This window comes from Eucalyptus grandis, chromosome 9 (assembly GCF_016545825.1).
Source record: "Eucalyptus grandis isolate ANBG69807.140 chromosome 9, ASM1654582v1, whole genome shotgun sequence".
In the NCBI taxonomy this organism is placed as follows: Eukaryota; Viridiplantae; Streptophyta; class Magnoliopsida; order Myrtales; family Myrtaceae; genus Eucalyptus; species Eucalyptus grandis.
The window spans coordinates 884827-905361 of NC_052620.1; the positions used below are offsets into that span (position 1 = coordinate 884827).

The window sequence follows — 20535 nt, forward strand, 5'->3', positions numbered from 1 at the left end:
ATATCTAGCTTTCACACGGGAGAAAGGACGACTTCAGCATCATCCGAGAGAACGAGATTGCTTCAGAATCACTTCCCCAGAAGAAAGGACGACTTCAAGATCGTGGGGGATCGATCGGGTGCTCCTACAGCTTTTCTTGAGCGCCAATCCTCGAGAATCCTGGCCTCGTGGACACGGTCGCCACTTCAGTATCGCTAGAGAGCATTGCCACCACACGGGACATTGGGGATCTTAGTGATGGCAACATTTGAGTGCACAAGAGCGCTATTGCAACCATGCGTATTGCCTCTTCTTCATTGAACTCTGATAATCTAGAATCAACCAGCTCAACAACACGGCTAGTTTCGTGCAGATTCCAAGCCCATTCAAGGAGATATATATATGTTTTCTTTTTTTTAAAAATCTCAGTAGCACCTAACTTGGAGCATGAAAACGAAAGAAAAGTTTGCAATTACACGTCCAGACAAAACAAAACCTTATACGTAACCTCCTCCAATTGTTGTTGAAATGACCTCCCCTTCAATCAAATCCAGAAGGGAAGGAATTCGCGCTCCTTGTAGAGGAAACTGATGTGGGCAGCGCCTGGCTTCCTCCGAAACTCAGCCCGATCTGATCAATACTCCATAGATCTTCATGCGCACGGATAGGGCCTCGATTCCCTTCGCACGAGCCACGAGAGGTGGCGAGATCCGAGAGCCTCCGATCGGTGGTGGCGTTGCTCTTCGACGGCGTCCGGCGCAATTTGCGACAATGGGGAATCGAGCAGAGGGTCGCTGATCAACGTCATAGGTTGCCGGCCGGAGGCGCAGCCTTTTCTGGTGACGGAACAGTGGTCTCCAGCGTCGTAGGTTGCTAGGGTTTTTATTTTTTTTAAAGTGCGGCTCTGATACCATGTAAAGGATAATTGTATTATGATAATCAAAAAAGAAAATGGTTACAAATATATGTATGTGCTTAACCCTACTCATAATTAAGTTACTATTTTACCTTTTACAATATTTCTCAACATAGAGAATTGAACTTTTCAAGCACCATAATCTTGGAATTTATGCCTTCTGTTTTGGTTTAGCATGTCGGAGGAAGCTGCCCTTGTCAATTTTATGCATAAGTACATATGTACACTCTCAATTTCTGCTGGCTTGAAGAGCCCCGTGCTGTCATCTCTTCACTCCCGCTTCTGGAGCTTATTTTGGATGGAACCCCTTGACCTTTTGAGCGACATGTCTTTTGTGTTCTTACCACCAATCACATTCCTGAAAGGATGGGAATGGTCCATACTGAACTCCCCGCACTCATGCAACTACATGTGGGAATAGAGGAAAATTGGGCAAAATATATAGTGTTCCCAGGGAAAATCGTGTAAAAGATATAGTGGTTCATGGAAAGTATACCATATCACATATCCTGTGTCAAATTTGGTCAATGGCTAAATGTGCACCTAAAGAATTAACCTCGCCATCACCTAAGGCTACATGCTTAAAATAACCTACACACTTAAAATCACCAACTTACCCATTAATGAAAAGTTAAGGTTAACATGCTTTATTGATTGTAGCTTGTAGGACGAGGGCCTGTTATGTATTTTGTCTTGGTTGCGCATGCTTAGGTTATTAACTGGTCAGCTCTAAGTCATGTGCCTCTATTTTGCTTACTAAGATTCTGTTCATTTGATTAGTGGTGCTCTGATAAATTGCAAGTGATTTTAATGTAGGATTAAATATAGCTTGAGCATTGTGGCGGACAAGGGCCTGAAAAAGCCCCTACGTACATCTGCACGTCTGAAAAAGGGAGAAGTGCAGTATCTGGAGACTCATTCCTGCAGGTACCATATTTCTTGCAGGGTATATACTTAGCATCATATTCATAGATGTTTGTTTTGACATTTGATTATGCGCGCTAGGACAGTCTATGTTAAATCTTTATGTTACCAGCTGCCTTTCTGGAATATGGAATCCTTGCTTCATGGAGTTTGTTTCACACAATTGCTACTGCATGTATCTTCTGCTGACCTTGGTCTGATAAGTGAGACTATGGAGCAGACTTGTTGTGCGGTATAGGGACTTGTCTACTGAAATTTAAACCTTAGTGCCAAAACTGAGTTGCCGATTCTGTTGGAGACCTTTATTTCTCAGAATGTTCATTGCATCTATGGTTGGCTTCACATATAACTAAAAATTGCGGAAAAATATAGGAGTGACTCGAACACTCAGGCACCAAGCATAGTTTCACCTGGATTATTTATTAGCGATGCAACTTTTGAGCGACTTTTTTTCTCTTGTTGACTCATTAAAGGTACGAGCTTTGCTTCACTGGAGAAAATATGGTCAAAGCTACTACAGCTTCTCAAATGCATGAAGCTGAAACAGAGAAATCCCTAAATCACCACTCACATTCCGTGAATGCAGAGAGAAACGACACTGAAAATACTGTGATCGATGTGTTTCGGTGGTCTCGATGTAAGAAGCCTCTTCCCAAGAAAGTTATGCGTTCAGTCGGAATTCCTCTGCCCCCTGACTATCTGGAGGTATTATTACTATTATTATTATCATTTTAGTTTCCTTCCTTTGGATTTTGCATGTGTGCTTTGCATTTCTTGGACTTGGAAGATTCCTAATACTTTTTACCGATTTCAACGTTCCAGTACATATCTCACCTTGTTACAGTAAGCTTAGAAAAATCACGTGCTCTTCTTCCCTCACGATTTAGCTGTCACGTAAAGAGAAATCCTCACCATGTCGCTTCATGTCATTTTTCACTGGTTTGTGTAACATTTTGCCAAAACTACATGTCTCACTAGGAGAATAGATGCTGGTCAAATTGGTGATATAAGTATGCAGCAGAGTATACTCACAAGAAATGAAATAATCTTTTCTTTTCAAGGAAAAAAGAACGATAGGAGCCCAAACTTTAACATCGATCTTTCTACCCTTCTTGAATAGGTATTGGAGGAGAATCTGGACTGGGGGGATGTGCATTGGTGACAAACTGGGGCTTGGATAGCTGGAAAAGGATACTCGTCTGCTCGGGTGCATTTTCTGTTATTGAACTACCCCTGGTTGTAACTGTTTTATTTCTCTGTCCTTATTTCATGCACTTACTGTAGAGATTCCGGATGCATATTGATTTAAATTAATTAGAAAGTGTATTGGACTTTATCTTCAGTTATTTTGTGGATAAGATCACTAGAAAAGCTAGCCTGACCACAAATTAGCCTGTAAATATGCAATATTCTGGAGTCATGTAGGTTTGGCTTGTTATGTAAACCATTTGTTTGATAAATTGACATGTAATTCAGTTTTCATGTCTTGGGAGTTCTGTAGCATTCAGTAGAGTGTCGGAGCTAATGCATCTTTTTAATCTAATTAATTTTGGTTTCAGGCTCACTTATGTTGAGAATTTACATCTTTTGGAATGTAATATTGAAGAACCACTTCACATCATCGGCCACACCAGCGAAACTTGTGAATTGAAATCAAAATCCTTTAGTCATGCAAGAAGAATACCGGTTAGGCTAGTGATCCTGGAATTTGAAAAATAATTTATCTTTCGAAAGATACAAATGCTATTTATTGGGAATTTTCGTTCTCACCTGAAGACATATTGAATTGTTCTCCAAATTCACATATGAAATGTTCTTTTCTTGATAAATTAGATGAATCTTGGTCCTCTTATTTTTCTGAATCTTTCTCTATAATTCATCTGACTACTAATGTCTTTTCTGGATTGGTAAAAAATCACGAAGTGTTAATGAGAGGTGCAGTTAACACCACAAAAGAGGATCAAAACAAAATCTCAATGAAGCTATAGGTAGAATCAATCGGTGACGGACACTTTTCATGGAATTCTGCATTCCTCAATAGTAAATGGGGAGATGTCCCAAACAAATGATGAAGCTAGGTCTCAATTGAATTCTCACCAGTAAGGCCACTGAGATAGAGTGCGAGTCACATTTCAAACAAACCTTCTTTTTCACCCGGCATTTTGTATGCAAAATTTCTCCCTTTAAATTTAGGCAATATAAAGAAATTCTTAATCTAAAAATGACCAAATTCGCATTTATATTGAATCTAGGGATTTGTTTTGAGCAGTAGCAAGGCTATTAGAGTTGTGTGACGGCCTCAGCTCAATATTTATTGGCTTAGAAGATGAGAGATAAAACCATAACCACTACAAGAAACAAGGGGATTCCGGACCATGCGTGCTCTTGCGCTATGACAATCTCACTCAAATGACGGAGACACATACGTTGTAGTACAATATACAGGGTCCCCAGCCAGAAACAACACGTGCCATTTTCCCCTGAACTGGAGATGCCATTTTTCTGGAGGGAAAGTATGCATTTTCTGAATCTGTTAGCTCCCGATTAGAATCTTTAAGGGATCCAAATGGATTGGACTGAGTAGGTTGGAAAAAGACATAAAACCTTGGCAAGAACATTGTTCAGCAGAATATATGACTCATGCTTCTTAAGGTTGCGTCTATATTCAAGTCATTCCAAACTCTCTTATAGGTATAGTCCGTGGAAAAGAAGTGTAGCAGAGATGCTAAAAATTTGATCATACAAATTACAGGACTCAAAAGTTTCTACATCGTCTTGATTAGCGCTACGTGGAAGATTTTGTTCTTTTTTAAAGTACCATCCGCAAGAGCTACTTTTTCAAATTGCAGGACACAGTTTGTACATCGTCTTGATTAGCGCTACATTGAAGATTTTGTTATTTTCGAGAGCACCATCTGCAGGTGCTACTTTTCAACTGCAAAAATGAAAATGTCCGTTCAATGTTCTTGTTACTCAGTTCAAGTTTCTCGTCAAAGTCAGTTGTTCAAGCCTTCAAGACATTCATATATCTCTCTTAATATTAAAAAAATATAAAGGGAGAAACATAAAATGATCAATAATAAACTGGGAGTGGATAATTCGAGGGTATCCATTCAGAACTATAACAAAGTGCTGTTGGCAATAATTTGTAGAAGGGGGTGGAGAAGCAATGATAAATATACATTGTGTATGTCATTAGTCCAGTTTCTTCCTGCCACAACAACACTACCATCCTCAACAATTACACAGCTCTTCAATCAGAAAGTACAATCTGAAATCGTTCACTATTTAAGACTGAAACACTAATCATCTTAATTAGAAAATGAAGTAACATATCTCAAATGCACCCGGTTACTGAAAACCAGCATCTTACCCACCCGGAACTTCAAGACTGTCCAACGAAAGCTCTGCCTCATGTAAGAAAAGCAAGGCCTTGTTACTTGTTAGGAGAAAAGAAATATGAGGACATGAGTCAGAAATTCTCTCATGCATGTGTCACGGTCCGTGAATCCTCCCGTACTCGTGACACTTGTGAGTAGGGGCTTGGGGTTATCTGGTGAAGAGTGTGAGGCAGAAGGGTAGAACACAACTGGTCCGTGGGAGTGGCGTCAGGACAATTGGTGCTAAGAGTTCTAGGATAGAAAGATTATATCACTTAGGAGCTCTGAAGACTGGGTAGGCCTCCCGTGCACAAACTGGTCGAGAGCTGATGCCGCTCTCCTGACGAGGCCATGGCAAGCCGGAACCAGTTGTTGTGTCTAAAGAGAACTGCTGTCTCATTCGATGGACTAGACGCCCGGCGAAGCCGGGTGTGTAGGATCTCGCACGAAGAATCATTCACCGTATCGTTCGTGGAACTAAAAGAAAGAAAGGGCCGGGCTGGCGACCCGCTCGCTAGGCGCCCGCGAGTCGTTCCGAGGCCAAGGAAACTCTCGGCCTGTCACAAGTGGTATCAGAGCAGGAATCCCTCCAGTAAGCAAGTGAGCAAGTCAGAGAATCGAGCTTCTCGCTCTAGTGCGTCGAACTAATGAGTGCCCGGTCCGGTCCTAGCGCAGCGGAAAGTGAATGGCCGGGGCAAAAAAAAAAAAAATGCTCGAACGTAGCTACGCTCTCTGCTCCTAGGATGACAATGTGTACTAGGACAAGTCGGTTTACCGCCGAGCCAATAGGGAGTTCGAGAAGAACCGAACCCTTGCTGAATGGGGATAAAGTTCCTGGATCGATCGGTGAATACGAAGAAGAGGTCTACTGCCGCGTTTTCAACAAGAAAAGAACCTCCATTGGTCTGCTTGGGTCAAGATGCTGATTATGTTGAAATGGTGCTGCCAAAAGATGCGGTTGGCGAAAGATGCCACACTTGCCGGAAAGCACAGGTGACCGAATGACCGAGCGGCTGAGATCAAAATAAGCCACCAATGGAGCAAAACCTATTTTGTTGGGCGAGCGTGACCGTTCGATGTGAATTCCCAAAAGTGGCACATCAATGGTTAATCTACGCAAGGAAGCGACGGAACAGATCGCAACGAGGGCTTTGCGAATTGAGTGGGGGAGAATGTCACGGTCCGTGAATCCTCCTGTACTCGTGACACTTGTGAGTGGGGGCTTGAGGTTATCTGGTGAAGAGTGTGAGGCAGAAGGGTAGAACACAACTGGTCCGTGGGAGTGGCGTGGGAGTGGCGTCAGAACAGGGTTGGTGCTAGGAGTTCTAGGATAGAAAGATTATATCACTTAGGAGCTCTGAAGACTGGGTAGGCCTCCCGTGCATAAACTAGTCGGGAGCTAATGCCGCTCTCCTGACGAGGCCAGGCCGAAATCAGTTGTTGTGCCTAAAGAGAACTGCTGTCTCATTCGATGGACTAGACGCCCGAGCGAAGCTGGACGTGGTAGAATCTCGCACGAAGAATCATTCACCGTATCGTTCGTGGAACAACTAAAGAAAGGGCTGGCCTGGCGAATTCCGCTCGCTGGGCGCCCGCGGGTCGTTTCGAGGCCAAGGAAACTCTCGGCTCATGACAAGTGGTATCAGAGCAGGAATCCCTCCAGTAAGCAAGTGAGCAAGTCAGAGAATCGAGCTTCTCGCTCTAGTGCGTCGAACTAATGAGTGCCCGATCCGGTCTTAGCGCAACGGAAAGTGAATGGCCGGGGCAAAAAAAAAAAAATGCTCGAACGTAGCTATGCTCTCTGCTCCTAGGATGACAATGTGTACTGGGACGAGTCGATTTACCGCCGAGCCGATAGGGAGTTGAGAAGAACTGAACCCTTGCTGAATGGGGATAATGTTCCTGGATCGATCGGTGAATACGAAGAAGAGGTTTACTGCCGCGTTTTCAACAAGAAAAGAACCTCCATTGGTTTGATGGGGTCAATATGATGATTAGGTTGAAATGGTGCTGCCAAAAGATGCGGTTGGCGAAAGATGCCACACTTGCCGGAAAGCGCAGGTGACCGAATGACCGAGCGGCTAAGATCAAAAGAACCACCAATGGAGCAAAACCTGTTTTGTTGGGCGAGCGTGATCGTTCAATGTGAATTCCCAAAAGTGATACATCGATGGTTAATCTACGCAAGGAAGCGACAGAACATATTGCAATGAGGGCGTTGCGAATTGAGTGGGGGAGAATGTCACGGTCCGTGAATCCTCCCGTACTCGTGACACTTGTGAGTGGGGGCTTGGGGTTATTTGGTGAAGAGTGTGAGGCAGAAGGGTAGAACACAACTAGTCCGTGGGAGTGGCGTCAGGACGGTTAGTGCTAGGAGTTCTAAGATAAAAAGATTATATTACTTATGAGCTCTGAAGACAGGGTAGGCCTCCCGTGCACAAACTGGTCGAGAGCTGATGCCGCTCTCCTGACGAGGCCATGGCAAGCCGAAACCAGTTGTTGTGCCTAAAGAGAACTGCTGTCTCATTCGATGGACTAGACGCCCGAGCGAAGCTGGGCGTGGTAGGATCTCGCACGAAGAATCATTCACCGTATCGTTCGTGGAACAGCTAAAGAAAGGGCTAGCCTGGCAAATTCCGCTCGCTAGGTGCTCGCGGGTCATTCCGAGGCCAAGGAAACTCTTGGCCCGTGACACATGCGTGCATACATGCATACAGGCAATTCAAGAGGAAATCAGCATCAACTTACCAACAGTAGAAACAATTCAAGATCAATATGCAGCTACCCATGGAACGAATGCATGTCTCATATTTTTTTTAATCAAGATCTTGCAGGTCCCGGACTATATGCTCCTCACAAACTTCCAAGCAATGATTATCACCACATACTCATCCGGTAATATAGATGCAAGTCCCACCTAACTGTTAAACCGATATGGCTCTAACAACAATAAAGCAAAAATAACAACTAATTTGTGAAACTACATGTTGCTCATTTTCGGGTGTCCTATCATTGGTACCTCGGAAGCTTTATCTTTCATTAATCAGGTTTCACTCAAGACCTTCAAAAGGTTCCGGGAGTTTTGGCTTCTAGGTCATTCGACTTCATAAACGCTGTCGCACATAAGGATAAAAAGAGAATCATAAACTGTTGCTAAGGCCTCAAAAATCAAAATAGAAAATTAGTTTCTTGTGCTTTTGTGACTATTCTACTGCACAACTTATGTAAACTCGCGTTTCTCGTGACTTTTCTTTTTTAATATCCACAGTCCATGGGGTGACCAACCGATGTTCATATTATTCTCACGCTCCATGTGAATCTGGTTCTCACTTCTCCATAGCTGCCAAAATTATCAAGTGGTACAAGAACTCGACTGTCAACTGGTGGCTTCTTCAAGTCTCACTGCATCTTCTTCATTCCTCTATGGTTTTGTCTCTTCAAGCACCTCATAGAACTTGGCGACAGAGTCTTATCCCAATTATTGAAGTTTCTCGCAATTCAATTGTCCTGAGAAAACTATCAAACGCTGTACGATCTTTATGATAGGTACATACTCCAGATCCACATTTGCTAGCCACCTCATAAGCACTCAGAGTCCCCCTCTCTCTAGACTTCACCTAACTTCTTTCAATAAATTGCCACCTACTCAAAGAAAGAAAGAAAGAAAGAAAAGCTACCTTCCATGGATTTGTTACTGATTTAGCAGTGTGTAACATTGATTAGTGATGAATTCACTACCAAGCATCCACAAACAAAACTTGCAAAGAAACACTAATTCAACACCTCTCGAAAAAATTCCACAACACATTGTTCAAAGTTCCCACGCAATTGTAGCACCAAGGAATTGAATTCAAAGTCCAGGTCAATTATTACATAATACAATTGGGATGTGCCAGGTGTTACCTGACCTTCAGCGAGCTGCATGAAGCCCAGAACCTCAGCTACACATCCTTCAAGTCATCAGTTTCCATGGCCTCGGTCGGCGGTGGTAGTCCATCACCTCTGCTCTCCAGTCTCCGTCTCCGTTGCCGTCGGTTCACTAGGGACTCTGTTTCAGGGACACAAACTTCTTCTCTTCGTTGCCTCCGCCGTTGGTAGGTGGCAATCTTACATCCATCAGAGCTCAGTGTTGTCAGATGGGAGACGAGCTGTCGTGATGCTGAAAGTGGTGTCGCTGGACAATCTTGCAAGTCGTTCTGTATATCAGTTTTGCTGATTCCGTGCATAAGTGGACCCTTGGCTTTTAAATATGTTGATTTATGACTAAACTCATAGAGTAAAGCTGGATCCATAAGATCTTTAACCACAACTTTTAAATCTTCCTCCAATTGCTCACATATTATTCGGAATCCATACTTTTTTGCGAGACTACCTGATTCTTTAAAACTAAATTGTACATGACTCTCATTAATTTGAACAATATTGAGTACTTCCAGGCAACGCTCAAATGGTATGAATGATAAAGACAAGCCATGTTTTGCATTGGGAGTCAATTTTAGCAGCAATTTGCCGTCAACTCTTAATTCCGAGCAGTGTGATTGTGACCCATGATCCTGTTCTTCAGTACTATGAACAAAACAATGAACAAATCCAATAAACTTGTGACACAAGTCCTTAGAAGCCCTAAAAGATACAAAACCTTTTTCAATAGGGAGGACCCACTCTGGTAACTCTGCTCCAGGATAAGTATTACCAAGACCCTGTTATAAGATAAACCGTTAGAAAGTACCCGAATAGAAGAATTCAATTTTGAGTTTAGTAAGTAATCCTAGCGAATTCCACTTCTAACTAGAGCTCTATAAATGAGTGGAGATACATTGATCCTTGCTTATAATAATATACAAGTCTCATGTGATAGAAATGATTCTTATGAAAGAACAGAAGCCACCTCCACCATATGCATGTACGTGTAGAACCACTTTAGATTTATTTGCTTTTCTTAAGCTTCCTATCTATCGTTTTCTGCTGTTGCAATATACAAGCGCACACTCCACATTAATATCAGAGAGAGAGAGAGAGAGAGAGAGAGAGAGAGAGAGAGTCTTACTCGAGGAGGCCGGATTCTCAAAGCCAACTCGACATACTCTCTACAGTCAGAATGATAGGGATCGAATCTCTTCCCTGGAACATGAAGATGCTTCGGCGATTGTACTAATAAATGTTTGCGCCTAGCGATGGATGTTGGAACACTACTTATTCTGGTCCCCCACAGCACTAAACAACTCAATTTGGGACAACAGGAATGATTCTCGAGAAACTCCAATTCAGTCATCAGACTACATCCATGAACGTCTAAATAACTTAAACTTGAAAGTCCAATCTTCATAGATGGATCAGCAGAATCATTGTACTTTGGAAACCCAATGAAGGATATGCAACCCCGAAGTTCCAGCTCTTCAATGTTATGTAACTTGTATATACTAGACGGAAGACTTACCAGATTCTTGCAATCAACTAAGCTCAATTTCTTCATATAAACAAGATTTTCTATTGATGCAGGAAGTTCTTTAATAGCAGTCCCTCCTAACGTAAGAACTCTCAGGCTTTCAAGTTTATGTGGAATATCAGGGAACCTTTCCAAATTTTTACAATTTGTAAGATGAAGACGCTCGAGTCTTTTGTCTTGAGCACATTCAGAAAAACAACAAGTCGAGAGCACCCATTTAAAGTCAACACCCGTAACTTCTCAAGATATGCAATCGACTCATGGACTTCTACCATGTTTTCACAATAAGAGAGGAACAATAACTCGAGATGTGGAGTACATGAGAGGTCAGGGAGACGAATGAGGGACTCGCAATAACTGAATCTAATGTACCTCAAATGCTGGAAGACCTGCAAATATGGCGGAACAAACATCTCAGTCAAAGTTACTATGAACTAATTTGCTTAGAATTGCACGCTGTATTGAGAAATAAGTAAACACGTAGAAACTTTACTAATAATTATAAATCTATACATATATGTGGTAAGAGAATGAATTTAGAAATGAAAAATAAAAAAGCTAATGAATATTGGTCAGAAGTGGGCCACATGGTAAAAGTATGCCACGTGTCATGCCCTGTGGCAATCAGAAAAAAAAAATAAAAAATGAAGCACCACGCAGCAACCACGTGAAGGCAGGCCACTAACAAATTTAAGCCACATGTTATGCCATGTGCCAATTGAAGAAGTAAAGTGAATGTCATGTGGCGAGCACCGAAGTGAATATTCTTTCTGTTCTGGTTTAGACTATATATAATAGCTTTATGTCAAAAATATATATTCTATCACAATGAATTTTTCCCAAAAATTAAGAAACCTTTTTTAAGCCATTTAAAGACAATGAAACGAACTTTTTAAAACATTTTGAAGAAAGAAAGTTCATATATTCAACTCAAAACCTAGCTTTGACTTTCAATTAAGAAACTAGCTGTATACCGTGAGAATCTTGTATATCAAATTATTTCTAAACACACACGCATTACGGGCAGAGTTTCTAATATATATTTAATTTCGTCTACTTAGAAATGCTGCTCTTCACAAACTGATTTAAGCATTTAAGAATGCCTTGTTTTACAGCATAATGCATTCAAACCTTGAAAATTCTTTTTCTTTGGCATATGTTCATAAAATTTCTTTGTATTGTGTATTAGTTTCTAATAAAGTTGTTTCACTTAATTTTTAAATGCCAATTTTGCTGCACGTAAACATCTTTCCTACTCAAGTAATTAGGGTCATTTTGAAAGGGGGAAGCAAAAAAAAAAAAAAAAGAAGTGGTTTCAAAAACTAGGGAACACTACTTCGTTTCATGTTCTAGTACATGTAATACACATATACACATACAAATGAAGTAGACAATGAAAAGGTCTACGTAGGTAAATGCTCACCTTAAATAGTTCAGGCACTACTGTGATACTGGCTTCGCTCATATCAATTCCCACTAATTTCATTGAACCAGAGGAATCTCCAGTAATCTGGCGAGCACATCCAGGCCATTCAAACCATCTAAGCCCCTTAGGAAGACATAAAGGACCTTGGAAAGAAATTTGCACGTTGTGCAAGATGAGCACTCTCAACCTTCTCATTTTTGTAAAAGCATCAGGATGGATACGCATCTCTGTCCACTCAGGTAGCTTCAGCACTATGGCTTTTACAACACAATCTTCCTGCATATATGCAAGATTATTTAGGTTATACATATTTTTAGTAATTAAAGTCCAAGATAAGGAGCACAACTTTAATCATAATCTCAATTCTTACCTTGTCATTGGACAGAACCTCCTCAACATCATTATACAACCATAGTCTGCTCCGTCTTCTGGGATCATCAGGACATTCTTGGTTCACAATATCCTTACCCATCAATTGAATTAAGTCATGCATTTCTAAGTTGTCCAACTCCATTCTTATCAAGGACCTTTTAACAAGAGTTTGAAATCCCACAGTTGTCTCAAGATCGCAACTTTTGAGAACGTTCGTTGTATACTGGCTTGTCCACCCCCTAAAGAAGCAAGCAATGTCGAGAAAGATTTCTTTCTCATTTACATCTAGTCCCTCATAACTAATTTTGAGCACATTATTGATGGTTTTGTCGGGACTCTGAAAGTTTTATTAGTGTACTTTCCCATACATCTTCTGTTTCACCAAATAATAAGGAACCCAACACCTCAAGTGCTAAAGGAAGACCTTTAGCATAATTCAAGGCCCCATTTACTAGATCTATTCTGATTTGGTGCGTCTGAGAAGCGTGCTTACTAAGCAGCTCACGAGCTTGACTGTCATCGAGTGCTTTAACTTCATACACATGATCTTGATATATCCCCTGACAAGTTAGCAAATGTTTATCTCTTGTGGTAATGATGATCCTACTCCCATTACCAAACCACTTGCCTTCTCCTGCTAAAGCATTTAACTGGCGCAGTCATCCACATCATCAAGGATCAGGAGAACTTTCTTGCGACCAAGTCTGCGTTGTATTATATTAATACCTTTATCAACACTGGACACTTCTAATCTTTGCTACAGTAATAATGTATCTTTTAATAATTTTTCTTGCAAAGTCACGAGATCCTTGCAACCTTTTGATGTTTCTCGAACATTTGCCAGAAAACATGAGCCCTCAAATTGTCTAAAAGTAGAATTGAATAGGGCTTTCGCCAAGGTTGTCTTCCCTATACCTCCTTGTCCCCATAATCCCACCATCACAACATCATCATTAGATTCAAGGTTTAACATTGATTTTAGCATAACCACTTGAGATTCTATCCCAACCGGGTGCTTAGCAACATGCAAAGGCATGCAGTCAAGATGATTGGAGATCCATTTCACAATTTCTTGTATATGCTTCGACTCATCTCTGACAAAAACAGAAAAGTTTTAGCAATTTGAATAAGCAATTGCAAGCAATCACTGGCCAACAATAACAAAGTAGTGTGTCACATTTTTAGATAATTACAGCCAAAACAAAATGTATTCCCCAGTTAGTTGAATTAGAACTCCGAGATAACAAGCTCAGGATTCAACTTTTAGTCAATCGATTCATGTATCTATCTACATAAGTGATTCATGTTCTTGATTCACTTATTCTTCTTTTTGACTATTAACCAAAGGAGCTATTTAGGACGAACTTTGAACGGCAATTAAGATTTCGATCCGAAAATTATTAAAAATCCCTGAAGCACGCTGTCATTGCCTTACACAGTCTGTATAGACCAATTATCCTGTATCAAACATTGCTAACTGCTTTATTCCTTCTGAAGAAGAAATGGGGTAAGTGCAATAATACTACTTAAACATTTTGTCCATTGGTTGATTAAATTTTAATGTTTTATCTTTTTCAACTGAGTTTGTAAATTTTTCAGCTGATAAAACCCTACTGTCTAATTTCTATTACTGGAAAGAGCCATGTGTCCATTCTATGATTTTCTTTTTTTTGGTCGAGTCTATTTCATGGTTAGCCATGTGTGAGTAACGAGTTTAACACTAGGTTGCCAAAATTGAAAATATGTCAAACTCAATTGACCCAAACGAAATGCAAACAACTCAAATAGCCCACAAACAAAACGTTTAGAGCTTATATTATACTTTGAGGAGGGCAACAAGGATCCAAAAGAAAGAGCCATAGACCTTACGAATGAAACGGGGCTTAGCAACAGCCAAAATCAGAATAATATTGTCCCATGCTCAAAAATAGATGTTTTGTTTCCATGCCAGTGAGTTTCAATAAGTTCTTCAGTGCCAAAAATATTGTCGGTGGAAAAAGACTAATAAATTTATGAAATCACCAAATTCTTTTATAATTAGCAGATAACCAATTACTAACTCACAAAATTTGATTTTCATTACTTACGGCCTTCAATCTATTAACTTTTATATGAAATCATCAACATAAATTAGAGCTACTTAACAACTTTTGTCATATTAACTAATTATCTACTAGTTTTGAGCTACCAACTTTTACTAATTACCAATGCTATTTGTTCTTTTAATTTCCCAACTTTTCTATTGGATAACCAACTCTCATTTGAGTTACTCACAAACTCATTTTAAAAATTGCCAATCTTCATTAGAGTGGCTAACATATTTTTCTCCGATCAAATTATCAACTAATTTTGAGTATCAAATTTCATTTGAATTACTCGTCAAGTTTATTTTTCTTTTAATTGTCAACTTATCTTATATTTTGCCATATTTTTGTTTATCTTTTTAACTATATCTTAGATTTACCAACTCATGTACGAAATTACTAACTTTAACTTAAGCAACTTAAGAATTTTTAGGATTTATAAGATGAAGCATCTATACATATACTTACAAAGTTACAATCATGTGTGCGTTGATTAACTAATTTATTTATTCTTGTGAAAAGAATATTTATACTTACTTGTAAGGATTAGTTTCTTACACAAAATATGAACTCCACTCTACTTACCCATCATTCAAATGCCAACCGAACAAGCTACCAGCATTGAAAAGAGCTTCCTTCCATCTCTTCACTTTGTCCGAATCCTTCCCGAACTTGGACTCGTGCTTGTCTAGAGCTCTTCGATAGCTCTCTCTTCCCTCTCTCACTTCTCTTGGGTCGACTTTATAAAACACGGGCAGAACAGTGAGGTTCCCTTGCTCCTTGCACTCCATAATCTTCGCCAACTCTTCTAAGCACCACCATGAAGAAGCATAGTCCTCGGAGAAAACGATGACTGCGATGTGCGATTCTTCAATGGCCTCCATAAGCATCGGCGATATCTGGTCACCCTTTTCCAGTTCTTCACTATCCCTGAAAGTGTGTATTCCATCCCGGATTAAAGCTTGGTAGAGATGGCCGACAAAGTTGAGACGCAGTTCTGCCCCTCTGAAACTTAAGAAGACGTCATAAATCTTTTTGGGTTTCAATGAAGAAGCCATTGGATAATGGAGTTTAACAAATCGGCAACAACTATGAGCTAAAGATTTGAAGCTGCATTTTCTAGGGGTGATCGGGTCCACGATGGGTAGGTTTCAAACTTGGACCTTGTACTCGACCCTATTATAACCGGTTCTCCTTTTTGCAACCTCGTTTGCATTGGAACCACCCTGTTTGGTCCGGTTTCAGGGTCAACCCCGTTTCCTCTGGAACTTGTTTTACAACCGCCCAATATCTTATATGGCTTTGAATTTTACATTAATATGCGAGAAAATAACGTAATCCTCATAATTTGTATTGAAACATAAAGCGCCAAATAATGTGGCTCTGCAACCGTATAATCAACAACATGGAAATCAACACCCCATTAGTTTATATGTCCTCTGGAGCATGCAGTTGTAATAATGTCCAAATGCTCCATCTGTGCTAACCGATAGAGCAAGACAATCCCAGAGTCCAACAAAATTATGGAAGAACAGGCCAGGTTTTTAATTCTTCAAGGGTGCAAGCTGTCCAGAGACCTTGAATCAAACCTACAAACTTCAGCAAACCAGCCCCAGATAAGCGCAACCGAGACCTGCGAGGAAATCATAAGAATCTTCACATCAGCTTTGGAGAAATTGATGATGGACATGAACCATAAGGAATCAACTGAAGGTCATCAAAGTTGTTTTCCCAGGATATTCCTAACATACCTACTCCAAAAGCTGTATACAAAGATACGTATGATGATTAGATAATGTCCCTGATTTATATATCATCATCAACCCAGTGCGTGCATGACGGAGGAGATAGGTTTTCTTTTTGGTCCAATGGAGGAGATGGGTTAAGCATGAAGAGTTTCCACTGCTTTGCATGTGAAACTTGCATGGCTTCAATATGCACACATAGCTAAAATACAAAGTGTAGTTTCCTTAACACCACAAGGATGACTCTCTCTCTCTCACTGAGCTACAGAAACATTGTTTAATCAGCGGTTCAATAATAAACTAGTCCGAGGGGCCTAGTGAAGCAGAAATTCCCCAGGTACTTCCCAAAAACACAGACCCACCAAAGGTCCAAAGAAAGCATATCTCCCAGATTTTACAAGAGTGTCATATAAGAATTTGAGCAGCCACAGGATCCTCGTCGTCATATATTTCTTTGGGTTATTCCACAGGATAGAGATACAACCACAACCGTATCCCTAAATTCTCATCCTCTTTGTTTTGTCTCTAAGCTGTAGGGTCTCTCACCAGTCTCTATCTCCTTCTCTCTCAACAGAACAATCTTATATTTTAAGTCAGCAACATACAACCGCAAAGCCCAGATCAGCCAATCCTTCGGAACCGAACCTCCGACCCTCCCAAAAAGCAAAGGGAAAAGGGGTTCACCAAAAAATTCAATTTCGGACTCACCTCGCTCTGGAATAGCTGTGTCGGAGTCGGCGAGCTGCAAAAGAGAGGCAAAAGAGAGGCGATGGCGGCGAGTCTAGGCCCAGCGACAAGAAGACGAGAGGTGCGTTCCTGCGGCGCACCGACAAGAGGCGAATCGGCTAACGACGATGGTGGCGACCGGCGAGGGTGGGGTGGATCTAGGGTCGCTGGGCACAGGCTTGCTGCGTATAGAGGGTTCCTGCGAATCGCAGGCTGCGATTGAGAGAGAGAGAGAGAGAGGCAGGATCGCACCAGCTCGAAGAGAGAGAGAATCGCAGCTGCGATTGAGAGACCAGGAAAAGAGAGAGGAGTCAGCACGCTTAGTTTGTTTGTTTTTTTTTTTTTAAATAATTATATCTAAAAACCGGTTCCAAAATCCGTCCGGTTCTTGGGTGTGTCTTCACTCGAAACCATTTCCAGTTTTTAGGAAACCATTCCCAAAAACTGGAAATGGTTTCCTAACCAGTTCAACCAGGAACCGGTTCTCAGCTCTATTTTTCAGGTGGTTTCGGGTAAGTTTGGTCCGGTTGCACATCTCTATTGGGTATGTGATATATAGGTTAGATTTCAGTTTTTCCTACTCAAAGCATCAGTTATAGGACAAGATTTAAAAGGGCCAACCACTCTAACCGTCTCGATATCTACGTCATGTGCAAAATATATGTAGTTGTCCTAGAGACACGGTACCTATGGAAAAGTGAACGAAATTATGTCTCCACGCAACAAAATGCAAATGAAATTCTTGAATGATTGAACAGATACTCCTAATGTTAGTTAAGATGAAAAATAGTAGATATACACTGGGAATTTTTTAATTTATAAACTTTGAAATGTACCAAAAAAATAAACTTCCAGCTATGAAGCACGGACACATTACACGTGCTTATGTGTCGTGTCAACACATGTCAAAGCGTGTCGGACACGTCGACACGCTCAGACACACGTTGAATATTTCGATGCGTGATCAACTTTTCTAGACACATTTCAACATGTGTATCCAAAAGACAATGGAGGGTGGAGGCAAGAGCGAGGGAGTAGTGACGAGACCGCGAGTGACGATGAGAGACAGCCAAAGAATCAAAAAGGGACTTGGCGTGTTGGAGAGAAGGGGAAGTGATAGGCAAATAGCTTGTCAGGTGGTGGGGAGGGAAAGAAAAGTAAAAAAAAAATTGGAGGGGGGGAAAGAGATGAGGGCAAAAAAGGGAGTGGGGTTGGGGTGGACCCCTGATGGGACTTTTTATTTAATCAGAAAAATAATTAAATGAAATTAAAAAGTAATTTCGATGTATTATGTCATGTCACGTATCTGTGTCGTGTGTCGGTACTACTTAGCCTACCAGTATGATATCAAATCATGCCATAAGGAAAGGACATGTGACTAGATGTGATTAATTAATTATATCCAGGAACCTTTAACGTAGTTATTGAACTTAGAATGATAAGCAACAAAGCCGCTAGTCACCTTTTGGTGATCATAAAGTTATTACTGCACAACAGGGATGGAATAGATCAACAGAAGTAACTTGAATATCTTTCTTGAGGATGCACTCAATGTGCTTTTCCAAATACACCTTCATTAATTTCTTAATCTCTAATCAACCCCCAAATCACCCTAAAAAAAAACACTACGCTTGAAATAACCCCTATATCCGAGATAGTGCCTTAATAGTAGTTGTGGGTGGAAGGTTAACGGATATGGTTGGTGAATAAAGAAGTAACCGATGTCAGAAAGCATTGCTATCTTCTTTTTCTTGAATTTACAAGGTTCTTGACTATCTGGCAAGGCATGTATATCAATGGAAATTCTTGAAAGAGCTGAAAAAATGGAAATGAAGGAAGCTGGGCATTCTCTTAACAGTGTTTGCTAGTTTTCTTACACACACCTTTTTGTTCCAATTTAGTTATGTGAGAAGAGTGAATAACATAAAATGTTAGTATGGCTGAGAACAAAGGCTTAGACTATGGCGGACCAAGAAATATAATAGGTTTATGATTTTCTTTGTTTTTTGTAATTTTCTCTAATTTGTCCATGAGTATTGCATAAGTTATCTACCATGTGCATTTCTTTTACTTTATTATGAGAGATTAAACGATGCATGACTATGTTAAAGATGTGTCGGGTAGTTTTTACCTTCTCTCTTTCATTTTGTTTTTTTAAATTGCAGTGTGCACTATTACTCATGTTAACTAAATTTTAGTTATTCAAGCCCCAAACCACTCAATTATCTAAGCAATCGAAATCTACTTATATTCTAACAAAGAAGCGGAACCAAAAATGTAAAATATAGCCAGGATATTAAGGGGTGATGGAATTGGGGGTAGTTGAGGTGATGGTCATAGTGGAGGCGATGGGAGTTCATGTTCTGGGGACCCTCATGAAAATTGAAGCCGATGCCAGGGATAAATGGATCATGGAAGTTGCTTTCTCCCAATTAGACCTGTTAAAATGCCTCATAAATCCATTTTCTGACCCGTATGGATGTTAAATAAGTTAACAAATGGTATAATAATATTAAGTAAATAAGTCATAAATAACTGTCAAATGGATCCTTGTAATGGGACTCACCTGATCGACGAAGAACCAATGGGCAAAAGTCTCGCCAGGCCGAATGGGGTGCGTCGAAGCCCCGCCAATCTGCAAAAACCCAACCCCAACATCATCAGTCATCGTCCCCACATATGGACTGAACACCCTCACGACACATGCTGTTTGATGTCTTCGTTACTTACCGGTCTCACTCCGTCGATCTGGATCGCGAGGTCCTCCTTCCCCAACCCGTTGGTGACCTCGATGACGAGCAGGTCTCCTTGATAAGCCGATATGGTCGGGCTGGGGGTTCGTCCGTTTATGGTGACGGACAACTTCCGGTAGCCCCCTGGCGGCGTGAGCTCGTACTTCACTACCCACCAGTAGCGTAGTGCCGTGTCCTCCGGCCCCCAATGGCATGGTCGTCAGTACCGAATGCAAAGCAACCCCGCAAGTAATGGAGCCATCTTTTGCGCATCCATATCGAAGAGGCAGAGAGAGAGAGATTTGGAATTTTATTGTTCAGCCAGCGGATGGCGAGGACGTTTATAATGGAGACAGGGAGGGAAGTTGGAACCCAATCGTGATGATGTGGAATTACACGGGACAGCGAGCGGAAATGGAGAGGGCGTTTATATTAATGGAGAGACGGGAGGAAATTGGAACCGAATCGTGATGACGTGGAATTACATGATACGACGAGCGGATGGAGAAGGCGTTTATAATAATGGAGAGACGGAGGGAAATGGAATCGAATCGTGATGATGTGTGAAGTTTACAAGCCTTTATTAGAACTGGCACGAATAAGGTTGCGTGCGTAATTGGACATCTCCTTCCACACGAGCCCCCCGCTACTCCATTGGCTAGAATGATGTTGTGGGTAGTCATCTCTACTAGGATTAGTAAGCATGCCATGAACGGTGGCACGACTTAAACCACATACCGACATGGTGCACCAAGACTAAGAATATGTCGAATCCACTCAGCTAAACATAATACTGAGAAACGAA

General features: G+C 41.0%; 3 protein-coding genes across 4 annotated transcripts in view; all 3 read right to left on the reverse strand.

Moving 5' to 3' along the window:
- LOC120288231 (probable WRKY transcription factor 19) overlaps positions 1-12634 on the reverse strand; it is a 32287-nt gene extending 19653 nt beyond the window's left edge. Inside the window, exons 1-2 of the mRNA XM_039301857.1 lie at positions 12442-12634; positions 12069-12347 (exon numbers count right to left, since the gene is read on the reverse strand). Of these exons, the coding sequence (XP_039157791.1) occupies positions 12069-12347; positions 12442-12585 (423 nt within the window). The 5' untranslated portion in view covers positions 12586-12634. The remainder of the gene's footprint in view (positions 1-12068; positions 12348-12441) is intronic.
- The window catches only part of LOC104418001 (CCR4-NOT transcription complex subunit 11), a 33369-nt gene that overhangs the window by 6285 nt on the left and 6549 nt on the right, over positions 1-20535 (reverse strand). The window lies entirely within an intron of this gene.
- LOC120288232 (TMV resistance protein N-like) lies at positions 12758-20474 on the reverse strand. The gene is made up of 7 exons (XM_039301858.1): positions 20469-20474; positions 19729-19926; positions 19565-19633; positions 16105-16160; positions 15113-15457; positions 13359-13537; positions 12758-13077 (listed from the first exon to the last, which is right to left on the reverse strand). Exons 1-7 carry the CDS (start codon positions 20472-20474, stop codon positions 12758-12760), a joined length of 1173 nt encoding a protein of 390 aa, XP_039157792.1.

What these genes read in the sequence shown, in the direction of transcription:
- LOC120288232 (XM_039301858.1), bottom strand. An exon ending in GGTTGGCATTTGAATGATGG is followed by an intron (nt 13,538 to 15,112) that starts GTAAGTAGAGTG and finishes TGTTTTTGTCAG; the next exon opens with AGATGAGTCGAAGCATATAC. An exon ending in GGGATTATGGGGACAAGGAG is followed by an intron (nt 13,078 to 13,358) that starts GTATAGGGAAGA and finishes ATGCTTTAGCAG; the next exon opens with GAGAAGGCAAGTGGTTTGGT.